This window comes from Gambusia affinis, linkage group LG15 (assembly GCF_019740435.1).
Source record: "Gambusia affinis linkage group LG15, SWU_Gaff_1.0, whole genome shotgun sequence".
Classification (NCBI taxonomy): Eukaryota; Metazoa; Chordata; class Actinopteri; order Cyprinodontiformes; family Poeciliidae; genus Gambusia; species Gambusia affinis.
In genome coordinates this window covers 21,000,408-21,012,335 of record NC_057882.1, presented here as the reverse complement: position 1 = coordinate 21,012,335, position 11,928 = coordinate 21,000,408, and the positions used below count along the sequence as shown (strand labels likewise).

The window sequence follows — 11,928 nt, the reverse complement described above, 5'->3', positions numbered from 1 at the left end:
GGATGAGGGTTGACAGCTGGAGAGAAATCTTGTGCTTCAGGTTCGTTGCAGACTGGCGTCAGGCTCTACGGGAGCTGACAGGAGGCAGGAGGTATCGTAGGCAGATCTGCCTATCAAGGCCAGAAATTCATCCTGTAGTTTTGCTACTTTGACCTGTTCTGTTCTGTAAATGTTCTCCTCTGTGTAGCCTTCTGTCTTCACACTGCTGGGTGGTATGTGAATTCAAAGTACTTGCCACAGATGCACACTCCTGTTTACAAAGTTCAGATATTTAATATTTTAGAATGCTGGGTTTTGGAGCATAATCTACAGATTTCATCAGGATATGATTTACAAACTTCTTAAGACTGAAAAAGTCAACACAAAAGGATAATTGTCTTTCACTTTGTATTTTCCCTGCAATGGGAAAGTATTCACTAGGTTCATTTTTTGTTGTTCAAGTCAGGTTAAACAGAATATGTTGACTTTTAACCCCTGTAACCTCTGTGGTAGCTATGCAGTTTGCATATAGACATCAGTGTCACTAAACCTCCAGGATTAAAATACGCATGCATGGGAGGATATTCTTATTCCATCAGCTGGTCTTGTGGAGTTTTTCTTGTTGGTTTATTTGTTTGTTTTGCATGCATCCTCAGCCTGTAAAGAGAAAACGACGCATTTATACATGAGTCTGCACGCTGCAAGCTTGCTCAGGTGGAGAGCACAGAGATGGTGGACCTCTGAGAGGAGATGCTGCAGATCTCCATGTTGGTGAAGGAGCTCCCTCCCTCGCTGCTGCAGTCAGGGACCGAGGAAGACGATGAGATGATGTTCTTCAGCCTGTGGAGGGAGATGATGAGCAGCGTCAGCAGGAACACCAGCAGCCCAAGGAAGAGCCACACGTAGACATAGACGTTGCCCTGGCGACTTCCTGGAGACGATGCAGCCGCTGACGCAGAGGCAGATGTCGGGGAGAAACGGAGAAAAGTCCCATTGTCTATCGGGGTGACTCCGGTCTTGTTGTTGTCCACCAGCAGGACGTCCATTCCCGACATTCTGGCTGACATTATGACATGGAGGAAAAGAAAGAAAGATTATTTTTATTGCCAAGCAGCAGTAACTCAAAAGAGTCCAACGTTAATTATTTAAATGACCTCGAGGCTTTCTTTTGCACAAAGCCTAATATTGCTGACAAAAGAGCTTTCACTAATATTCTTGGTTAACTTCCAGTTAGCCTTTACTTATATGAAAAGCATACCCAGATTTCTCCTTCACTTCAGAATTTACACTATACAAAACGTATAAAAAAAATTTTTCCTTCGAACCTGAGGGAACATGAGATGAAATTCAGGAAAACTGATGAAACTGAATATTTGTTGACAAAGCAACTATTAGCTGTGCAAGAATAAGTAGGCATAGAAAATGAGTGGATGGATGCAAAACATCTGACAATCCACAGCCCACTATGAAGAACTGTGGTAACATCATGAGTTGAGGATGCTTTTCATAAGCAGGTATATGAAGGCTGGTGAGATATAATATGAATATACTGTGAAAGACTTGACACTAGCAGAGATTCACCTGGAGAGAAAACATTTTAGTTGCTTGATGTGCAAAGATGTAAGCTTTTCAGATTATTTGTAAAACCTTTAGATCATATATCCTTTGCCATCTAATTAGAAATTAGCCAGATCTATAGATTGTTTAATCACTTAAAATCTCATTAATATTCATAGAAATGTGTAATTGTCATAGGTTGAAGTGTGAAAAGGTTATGCAAGGTATCATATTAAATTATTGCTGATGAAAAACCACGTCTCACACAGAAAATTATTCAAATGAATACAATTTCAGCATTTTTATTTCATGTTGTGAAGCAGAAAAAAATATGAGCGTCTATGCTCAGTACAAAACTATGTATTTTAAAAAGAACATGGTTAAAGATCAAAAACACACAACTCCTGTCTACATACAGTACAGTACAAACTAAAATGATTAACTTTTTTCAACCATATAAGTAAATGACACCTGCTTTAGTTAAGAACCATTCTTCCCCCACTATTTTAATGAACAGCAGGGGGAGCACTTGTAACACTGAAAGCATGTCAGACCTCTTGCCTCCAGCAGTGTCTCCTCATAAATGAAGGCATTATCTGATGAAATTAAACCCTCATAATCAGCTTTCACAATGACAACCGAGCGGCAACCTTCCTCCTCTGTGTATTAATACTGTTCGTAATGTTCCATCACAAATCACTGCTCAGAACCGAGTGCGAGGACCAAGAAGATGTCTGTTAGAGGAGAGAGAGGCTGATTTGTATTTGGTTCACGGCGTTCTTGTGTCTTGACTTGATCTATGACAGGGAGGAGAGAGACACTTCAAAGGGAGGAATAAATGACCATGACAAGAATGAAAGCAAAAGGTCAGCACACCCTTTTCATCTTGCACTGGTGTGTGCGTTCACTTTGCTCTTATCTGTCAGCTAAGTCCCCCCCTTTATTTTCCTCTCTCTCTCTCTCCATTTCATTATTCATTTTCAGCATGGCCCATATAGCCTCTATTCCTGGCCACTTGCATGATATTCAGCAGAGAGTGGTAAAATATATTTTTGCTCTCCACAAGCCGTTTGAACTACATTAACTGGTTGTGTGGGCCCCCATTAACAGACCATTTTCAATATTTATGCGCAGAAGGGAAAGGTAGCAAATAGAAAAAGAAAACACTATAAAATACTAAATGTACTTTAGAAAGGTTTCCAATTTCTGATGCCTAGACTTGTTACCAATTGTTTTTAGAAATATCAATGCTCTGAGTTGGGAGAATGACACTGGAAAATTTATAATCAGACTTTTAAGTTTGTGTCTAAATCAGAAACTAGATTAAGTTCTGGATTAACATGCAAGATACAAATCTGGTTATTTATTAGAAGCATTAGCAGTCAGCATCAACAATTGCAGATGGGTGTTAATTGCATGCATCGACATGTTACTCGCTCTCTATTTAGTTTGAGGAATATATATTCAAATTATGTTGATTACATTAGTATTGCAAAGTGACTTTTAGTACATTGGTCATACGAGTTAGTGTGAGCTTGAACTTCTCAACACGTATAATACAAGATTTTATAACCTTTAAAAAGGTTATTTTTGGAATATGTTATTATGTTAATGAATTTTTATATAAGACTGCACAAATAAATCCTGAATTTCTCAGGCACATTTCCATTTAAGACATACATAGAGTTCCTAACTGGTCTGTTAAAATGAGTTGTTTAGTCAATCTGGAGTCCAAATACCCATAGATTAGGTTTAACTGTAACATTTTCTTTTTTTAAAATGCAGTAATAACACATGATGCATTGTGATATCTGTATTTTATAAAATTCTTTCATGTTCTTTATGAGGAAAAAAAGAAGGATTTCTACAAAAATGGCAACTTGGAGGGAACTTTATAACTAAAACAAGTTCACCCGAGTCTCAAAAATCCTTCTATTTGTTGGAATTGTTACCAAGGGACTGACACCTTTAGTTTGTCAAAAAGTAAAATAATCAGAAAGCAGAGAAGACAAACCCTACCTTGCAAATATAATCAACAGGCATAGAAGGTTTGAATGAGAGAAGCAGGATATATTCAGAAGGCAAGAGATAATTTCATAGCAGAGTTGTTAACAAAATACTCAGTGAAACATAGGAGTTCACACTTTACAGAGTCACTAAAAATTTGCTCTCACAAAGCACTGCCTATTTACCCAAAGCTCCTCCTCAAAGCAGGTCTTACAGTTTAAAAATTTTCATTAACATTAAAAATATTATTTTAATGGGACTCAGTTTAATCTATTTTACTGGAATTGTTATTAAGTGATGTACCACTGTGTAAAAGTAATTTTTAAATGTGAATAAATGTTAGAATTAGTTACAGATTTGCTTTTCTAAATTATGCTATAGGGCATTATGTGACTACAGTGAAATTAACATTTATTTTAAGCAAGATTACAAAATAGTATACCTTGATTGAATATAGAAATGTATTTCTCATTGAAAACAAAATACCATGTTTACACATGTGTATGTTTTGTGATGAGTGGATCCACCTGAAACAATAAGCTGAGTAACTGTGATACAACCTACTCTTTCCAACCAAACAAGACAGTAGTTAAAACCCTGTGCTTTAGACAGAAGGTGAAAAGATGTGCAAGAGCGAATCCATAAAAAATACCCAACTACTAGCTACGTTATATTATTATTGGCCCTTTTAAGCTAAATTTTGCACAGAGTCATATCATCTATTATTGTCGCTCCCCAGAGTTTGACAATTTCATCAAATGAATTATGAAGTCTTTTGAATACACTTATAGGAGATTATAGAACTTTTCTGTGAGCATCTGGAAGAAAACTTGCAGAAAGCTTAAATGAACCTCCCTGTTCCCAAACTGTTTTATTTTAGACTTTTTACATTTCCTTTCATCTATTTCTCTCTGGGTCGTGTATTTGACAAGAACTCTACTCTCTCTAATTTGAAGCCCAAACTAGCTTCAGGCAGGCACACAAACTCATCCATAATGAGGATGGATGAGTTGGGTCACCTTGTTTCTTTTGCCGACTGGGCGCTCTTTTGTCCATACTCTTGTTTTCTTTATCAAATGCTCCCCATAATCAAACTGGGCCAATCATTTGTTTGTATAGTTTGTTTCTCATCATTTACAGAAACCTCACAAACAGAATGTGGCATTTTGTTCATAAAAAGATTTATCCGTCTACTTTAGAAGTACATCCTATATTTTCTTCATCAAAGGGTCTACTTTGATACCTTTCCAAGGTCTCAACCTTTGCCCTCACCTTCTTTCCACACCCCTCTTTGCTGCTCTGTATACGCTGAGGTCCTTCATGATGCGTTGTTGTCAAATCAGTGATGAAGCTTGTTTATTGTGCACTGAAGTGGCTGATAATTGTGCCTAATGATGCTTTTTGTATCCAGGCAACGACGTACGCACGGTTCTTTTTCAAGCTAATCTACTTTAAGAGGGCAAGCCGTACAGTCCCAGAGAGGCTGAAGAGGTTAGACGTGCATTCATACGCCTGCCTACGCACCGTAAATACCGCTGGTTTTAATTTGCCAAGGAAAAGCAGGAACTGTAAGGTAGGGTACATGAGGACACTGAGGAAAAAGTTTAATCATTTTTTAGATTTTTTTTTCTTCTCTACTGTGTATCGCCTTCAAATCTATAAATCAAATCTGTGGCATAACCTGCTCTCTATCCCCGAATTTCAAGGAAGGAGTGAGTGCTTGAGTGAAGATGGGAGTTAAATTGCTCCTTGAAGAGGAACCTTGCATCAGACAGAAGATCAGTGTTTCGCTGCAGTCTGCAAGACTCTGTTGTTATTCTGTCTTCTGGGTAACTGCTGTCTTCTTTTTCTTAAAGGTGTATGACCCTCAGAGAGCAATTTGGCTGTCATTTGTCTCTCTTCTGTTTCAGCTGCAATGAGGGATCATTAATTGTTTTACAAAAGTTGCAAAAGCAATGACACTCTCTTTCTGTGAGACCCATTCCTGTAATCAGGATTTTATTCATTTTGATTTTGAATTTGCACTTTAAGCTATCATTAGCATTTAATATTATCAGCTGGCACCATTACCACTATATATATAACCTTAAATGTTTTTCAACAAGTGCCCCTAAATGCATTTTAAGTAGTCTTTGTCCCAAGCAGAGGTTTTAAAGCAGTAGTGTTTGAAAATATTTTTCTCCACTCTGACTAAAGAACCGTTTGTAAACTTAATTTTTAAAAGATGGTACTTCTACAACCTCAATTGGCAAAATTAACAGACAGTCACCTTTGAAGTTGCAATTCAAACCAGGAATGTCTAAGATTTCTTACCAACCCTCAACTCTAAAATTCATAATGGCTGTCTTGTACATAAAACTTAATAACAGCTGCTTTAAAAGCAAAAAGTATGTGAGCCACCTGGACTGTTTGTATTTCCTTAAATCTTTAAATCACACAGGTTCATACAGCTGATGTTAGTAATTGTGGTGTTACATTGACTAAACGTATAAAATGCAGAAGTGAACAATGTTATTAGCTTGTATCAGTAGTTAGCCTGATGACTGAGCACAACAATTAGCAAGTCTACCAAGAACACTGTCAAGTCGGGTTTGATGTATTTTTTACATCTAAGTTCCAGCATAGACTGGTGTTAGTTTACACTATGATTACATTGAGTTAAAAAAGGACAGTGCTATGTTTCTCTGTAAAATTAGAGAAAACTGTGGCCATTACAACAGTTTCTCATAGGTATCTCATTGAAATAAATTTAAAACAGCCAACAAAATCTAACTCTGTGTAAAAGCCTGAATGAACAGTTGATATGTTTCTGTGATGCAGTTTCGTCTTAAGAAGCTTTTTAAAACAATTCTTGTTGTCAGTAAGACCTGGTTCATTTATTGGAAAAAGAATCCCCAGTGGCCGATCACTGATGAGGGGATATCAAAATGAAAATCAGACAATTATCATCACAAGCTGGTTTCTCAGGGCGTCATTACTAATGAAAACACTGCATACAGCATCTCTGCCTCTTCAAATATCTCTATTTTTAGTCAAACCAGAGAGGCTTGTCATACTGTACCTACATAGCCCTGACTCTTAAAGAATGAAATATTTGTGATTAGTTTGCAGCCCTTAAGCTAGTTCTGCTATCATATCTAGAGTAAGTTGTGAAAGGGATCAGAGCTACTCCCTGTTTTCATACTTAACCTTCAAAATGACCCACAATCTGAAGCAGTGAAAGTTCAAGTCTTTTCTAAATAAACACAGAGAAGCATTTAAATACACTGCAAGATTTGCTTTTGTAAAGCCACTGACTGCAAATTAATAGTCTTTAGTCTTTTAAGATTTGAGTGAAAATTTGCCAATTTGAATTACCATCCTGTTTTACAGTATGTGTATGTAAGTTTCACAAACTTGTATATGATTTTAAATAATTTGTTTAAATATGCATGAGTAAGTGCCATATTTCATCTGGTATCTGATACCAGATGAAATATTTCTCCAGCAGCAGATTTTGCAAGTAGCTGAAATATGGTCTTTCAATCGGGTCTCATGGGATGACAATGATAAAAAGCCTGTTAATTATATTTGATGAACATAATTTTGAGTGACCCTGAGCACCATTTTCAAAGCAAGGCATTTGAGTGGGAGGCTTCTTTTATTCTTGCAAAACATTAGTCTTTTATGAGCCAAAACAGAAAGAAAAATAAGTCAAAAAGCTGGAAAATGAATAATCCATCTCCGGTTTGTATTGGATGTGGTCAAAGTTTTTGTTTCATTTCAGAATGTGGTTGAGGTTTATGAACATAAACAAACAGGAAAGGAAGCCATAAAGAAAGTTCAAGAAGAAATCAATTGCAAAAAAAAAAGAAAAAAAGAACTAACTTGGATAGAAGACTAAGCAGTGTGTTTTCCTCCAGTAATGCTCCCTTTGGTCTGAAAATATAAACATAAATGCCTTTTAAAACCCAAAAAGTCTACTTTGGCATGTTGCAATAGGGTTATTTGGACACATGAATGTAAAATTAGAAAGAAGAGGATCCATCTGTTTACAGTTGATGAATTGAGAAACTGGTGACTCAAGTTAGCAAATTTTCAGCTTGACACTCAAAGATCAAAAAACTGAAAGCAAATCTTGCAGTGTATTCAAATGTTTCTCTGTGTTTACTTGGAAAGGAATTCAACTTTCACAGCTTCAGATTGTGGGTCATTCTGAAGGTTAAGTATGCAAAAGGGGAGTGGCTCTGATCCCATACACAGCTTGCACTAGATATGATAGTGGTAATGGTGTCTGAATTACCTCCTCACAGTGTCACCAGATTCTGTAGATCCCCAGTAATGAGCTGTTTTTTTATTCAGGTGTGCTGAAACATGAGATGCATTTAAAAGTTGAAGGATGTTAGCTCTAAAAGATTGGACCCATGATCTAGAGCGTGCAAGCAGAATTACAGTTTTTAGTTATTTTCAAAATTACCTTGATCCCTTTTTGCTAAGTGGCAACTATTTGTTCACAGAACTCATTTTAGGTTGGATAATATTTTCAAAGCCTGAGAATCTTCTCTAAAAGAGCAACTTGAAAATAAAAAAAAACATGCCTCATATTTAAGAGTCTGTTAACCTTTATTAAATCTTTTTTCAGTTAAATTTGCACTGGTAAATGTGCTGAAGGTAAATGTTGACTCTCAAACAGATGAAAGGACGTCTAACAAGGAAAATATATTTTGACTCTGATCTCTGCTGCTCTTGGACTTCTCTTTCAGCGTCTTGAAAACCAGCATGTTTTCAGTTTGTGAAGGCCTGCCTACAGGAGCAGAAGCTTCTGAAGCTGCTACTGCTCTATTGAAATAAATAAGTTGATTGAGCACCATTCTCTTAGATTAAACATCCCTGGGCTTCACATTCTGTGACCTGAATTCCAATCCTTCTTAATCAAGTCATAAAGAAAAATATATTCGCTTCACTAGAAAAGTTAAGCTTTTTACGCCTCATATTTTTAGTTAGTTCGGGTTGTCAGCATTCTGATTTCCATTTTTTCCTTGTTGCATTAAACATCCCAGCCTGGAGCCCATCAGAGGCTCCGATGAAGTACTCCTGCTTTTCATTCATAGAAATGCTTCTTTTGTCAGCTATTTTACTGCCGTCAAGTCCACAAAACTTGCTTGACTACCTTTGAAAAATCTCTTCCAGGAGTTATGTAGATTTAAACTTTGGCATGTTCAGCCTCCCACATGCCCGTATGTACAGTGAGTTCTGACGATTAATGCTCATACTTCTTTTTCATCTGCTCAGGCTCCTCAAACAGCCCCGTCCTCTAGTGAAGTACATTCAGCCAAAACTCCTCTTGAGACTTCATGCCGCACAGCTTCCTCCGCTCCACTTTCTCAATCTGTCTTCTGTACACTTCTCATTTCTTCCCTCCATCTCTGTGTAATCTTCTTCAATGTCACTGCTTTATACATATTCAGCTTAAGTTAACATTCTAATATTCTTCCTACAGGAATATCCTTAAATAAAAAGGAGAATCATTCTTTTTTACAGACCTTCCTGAACCTCTTCCACAAGATAAAATAAGAAATGCTAGTGAGTTACACTGTCCAATAATTTTAATTTCAGCAGGTTGTGTTTGATTTTACATGAGTGTGATAATTTAAGATGACAGCATAAGTAGCTTTTAAAGTCTAGAACTAGCCACATCTTGACCAAAGAATTAGTAAAAAAAAATTCAATATAAACAGGCTAAGAAACTTAATTTATCTCTACTTTATACCTCCATCACACTAATCCATTTTGGCCTTTCATTTCAATTTGGTTTTTAATATGATTTAATGTTTTGTTGTGGCTTAAATGATTTTAAGCAGAGCTTGTTTAATCAAATTACTCTTTAAAGAAAACTATGTGCAAACTTTTGAGTGTTTTGATATTGGTTTCACAATGAATGCAAACATTTGCACTTTTATTGACATTTCTCCTCATTTCTTTTTTTAATTTGTAATTTTATGTTATATTATTATTATTATTATTATTATTATTATTATTATTATTATTATTATTATTATTATTATTATTAGTAGTAGTAGTAGTAGTAGTAGTAGTAGTAGTAGTATTTCTCACAGTTAAGTCAGAGGCAAATGATCTGTCTGGGACTCCCTGATGTTTCTAATTAAACTTTTGAATATCTCCAACACAGAGTAGCCCTTGAGATTACTCTAATTGTTACAATACATGCTTGTAGGGTTGACCAATATTTATTGAATTACAAACATCCCAGAGGTGCCCATTCTCACTGTCTGATCAGGCCTGGTGTGGATCTTTCACTCATGAATAATTCACGAGATCTAGATGTGGCCAAATGTCTCGGCATTTGGGCCAATTCCTCTGAGTGCATCGAGTGTGTTCATACTTTCTCATGCTGCATTTCCACTGCACGGCTGAAAAATAAAAATACAAAACCTGAGCCTAAGGCAGAGATACTGGGAAGGCTCCTAATCAGTGCATATGTTCACACACCTATAATAAATGTAAAAACTTTCCCTCCCTTGCAGATTTGCAGCTTCAGCTCAAATAGCAGATTCATCTTAAAAAGCAAGAGATAAAAGTCGACTGAATTCCAACCATGTTAAGCATCCCATCTTCTGAGCCAGATCAACTAAAGACAGACTTCAGGCTCAATCTCATGAATTCCAAACGACTCCTGCAGCCCCAAATACCACAGATAACCCTTGCAGGGGTCGAAGATATGCAGGGATGATCAAAGTATAAAGAAAAGTGATGCTTCAGTCAGCATCACACGCCTTAATGCATTTTCTTTTGTTAAGTAACAATGCTTTTCTCTCCAATTTGGATTGCCAACAAAGACTCAACAGGGCTCCTGGTTTAGAAGAACAGATGATTTTGGATGGGATGTACAGACAATAGTCTTGGCAGTTTATTCATTTCTTTTTTCCCCTTTTTTAACATGTGAATGACACAATCTCCCGGTAGCACACCTGAATGCACTCAGAGCCGCAGCAGGGGTCGAGCACCTCTGTAAGCGGGGCTGTTATCTGATTCTCTCAGATATTCAGGGCATAAAAGTCCGTAGATTTCAAAAGGCGCATATTGGGACAAAAGGAGCTGCTATATGCTTATGATAATCGGCAGCAAGGTAAAATGAGCCGAGACCCACGCAGACTGTTGGGTACTGTGATCTGTCTGAATAGCAAGCATTGGACGTTTTGGGTTTTTTTGGTCAGTGGCCAGTGTTGGTAATGAGCTGTATTGCTGTATTGATGTGTGTGTGCGTTTTGTATCATCCTCCTGTTGAAACATACTTTTGCACATTCTTCTCATATCTGATAATTACCCCTTATGCTTTGGAGTGTGACTGCAACTTTAAGTTTGATACCACCATGTTGTCTTTGAGCAGCCCATTTACTTTCTGTTTATTGTAGTCCACATTGTGAGTCATGCAACATTTTAAACACAAACAAAACTTTGTTTTGTTCTCATTACTCTAAAAGGACACTTCCATTTCTACCTTTCCCTCTGGGGATGCAATCGCCCCAATCATCACCACTTTTTTCTCTCTTCCACTGCCCCATTAAAAAGCGTCTTCTTTTCCCCAAGTTGGTGGAAAGATGCATATATGAATATTTTCCCCCTCACTCACATTAACCTTGTTTACTGGATCCAGCAACTCAGGGAACCATTAGGGTTCATCTTCCCTGATTTTCTCCTTCATTTCATCCAACACCACACTACTGCTACTCTTGTTTGGAAACCCCTGCAAACCCCTTTTGCATAATAAATTAGCCTCTTTCTTTGCTCATATTTCCTCTCACTAAACAGTTTGTAAACTTCACATTTAATACCTGGATTATTTCAAAACACATGATAAAAAAAGAAAAGTTACAGACCTTACTGTGTGCAGTTTAGCTTCTCTTTGCTCACTTTGTGCAGAAATCCATCCTGTCTTCAGGCTTGCAGCACAGTAAACTAGATCTGCCTCCCCACAGATTTCCCCTGTTTCTTCCCGTCTCCCTCTCTGTCATTCAGTGCAGACAGGCTCTACAGCTGGAGTGGACACTGACGAATGTGGGTCGTCTCTATGAATGGACACACACAAACAAATGGCCCTGTCTAACAGGGGTTGTAGTGAAGCTGATTTTCTCCTGGAGAAGTGCTGGAGAGAGAAGAAGAGGCGGTTTAGTGCTCATTCTACTCCCATCCCCTCTCCCTGTGACTCTCTTGTCTCCACCCTCCCCGCTCTCCTCTCTGCTTGCTCATCACCTTCAATAATGATCGCACCAACAATGAAATGTTCCTCTGTGTTGTGTTTGTGCCTGTTTTCCCAAAGGAAAGACGGTGCCTTGCAGAAGTATTCACTCCCCTTGACCTCTTACCTATTGATGTGACAGCTACAAA

The 11,928-nt window shown here is 37.5% G+C and overlaps 1 protein-coding gene across 3 annotated transcripts; it reads right to left on the bottom strand.

Moving 5' to 3' along the window:
• Positions 1–253: 253 nt before the first annotated feature.
• Positions 254–11,709, bottom strand: LOC122844512 (serine-rich and transmembrane domain-containing protein 1). Of its 3 annotated transcripts, none has more exons than XM_044140068.1 (3): positions 11,421–11,709; positions 718–1,039; positions 254–636 (listed from the first exon to the last, which is right to left on the bottom strand). In XM_044140068.1, exons 2-3 carry the CDS (start codon positions 1,032–1,034, stop codon positions 567–569), a joined length of 387 nt encoding a protein of 128 aa, XP_043996003.1. In that variant the 5' UTR covers positions 1,035–1,039; positions 11,421–11,709; the 3' UTR covers positions 254–566. The 3 variants fall into 3 exon arrangements, with proteins under 3 accessions (XP_043996003.1, XP_043996004.1, XP_043996005.1); XM_044140069.1 differs by having other exon boundaries at positions 718–1,035; XM_044140070.1 differs by having other exon boundaries at positions 254–1,039.
• Positions 11,710–11,928: the final 219 nt, after the last annotated feature.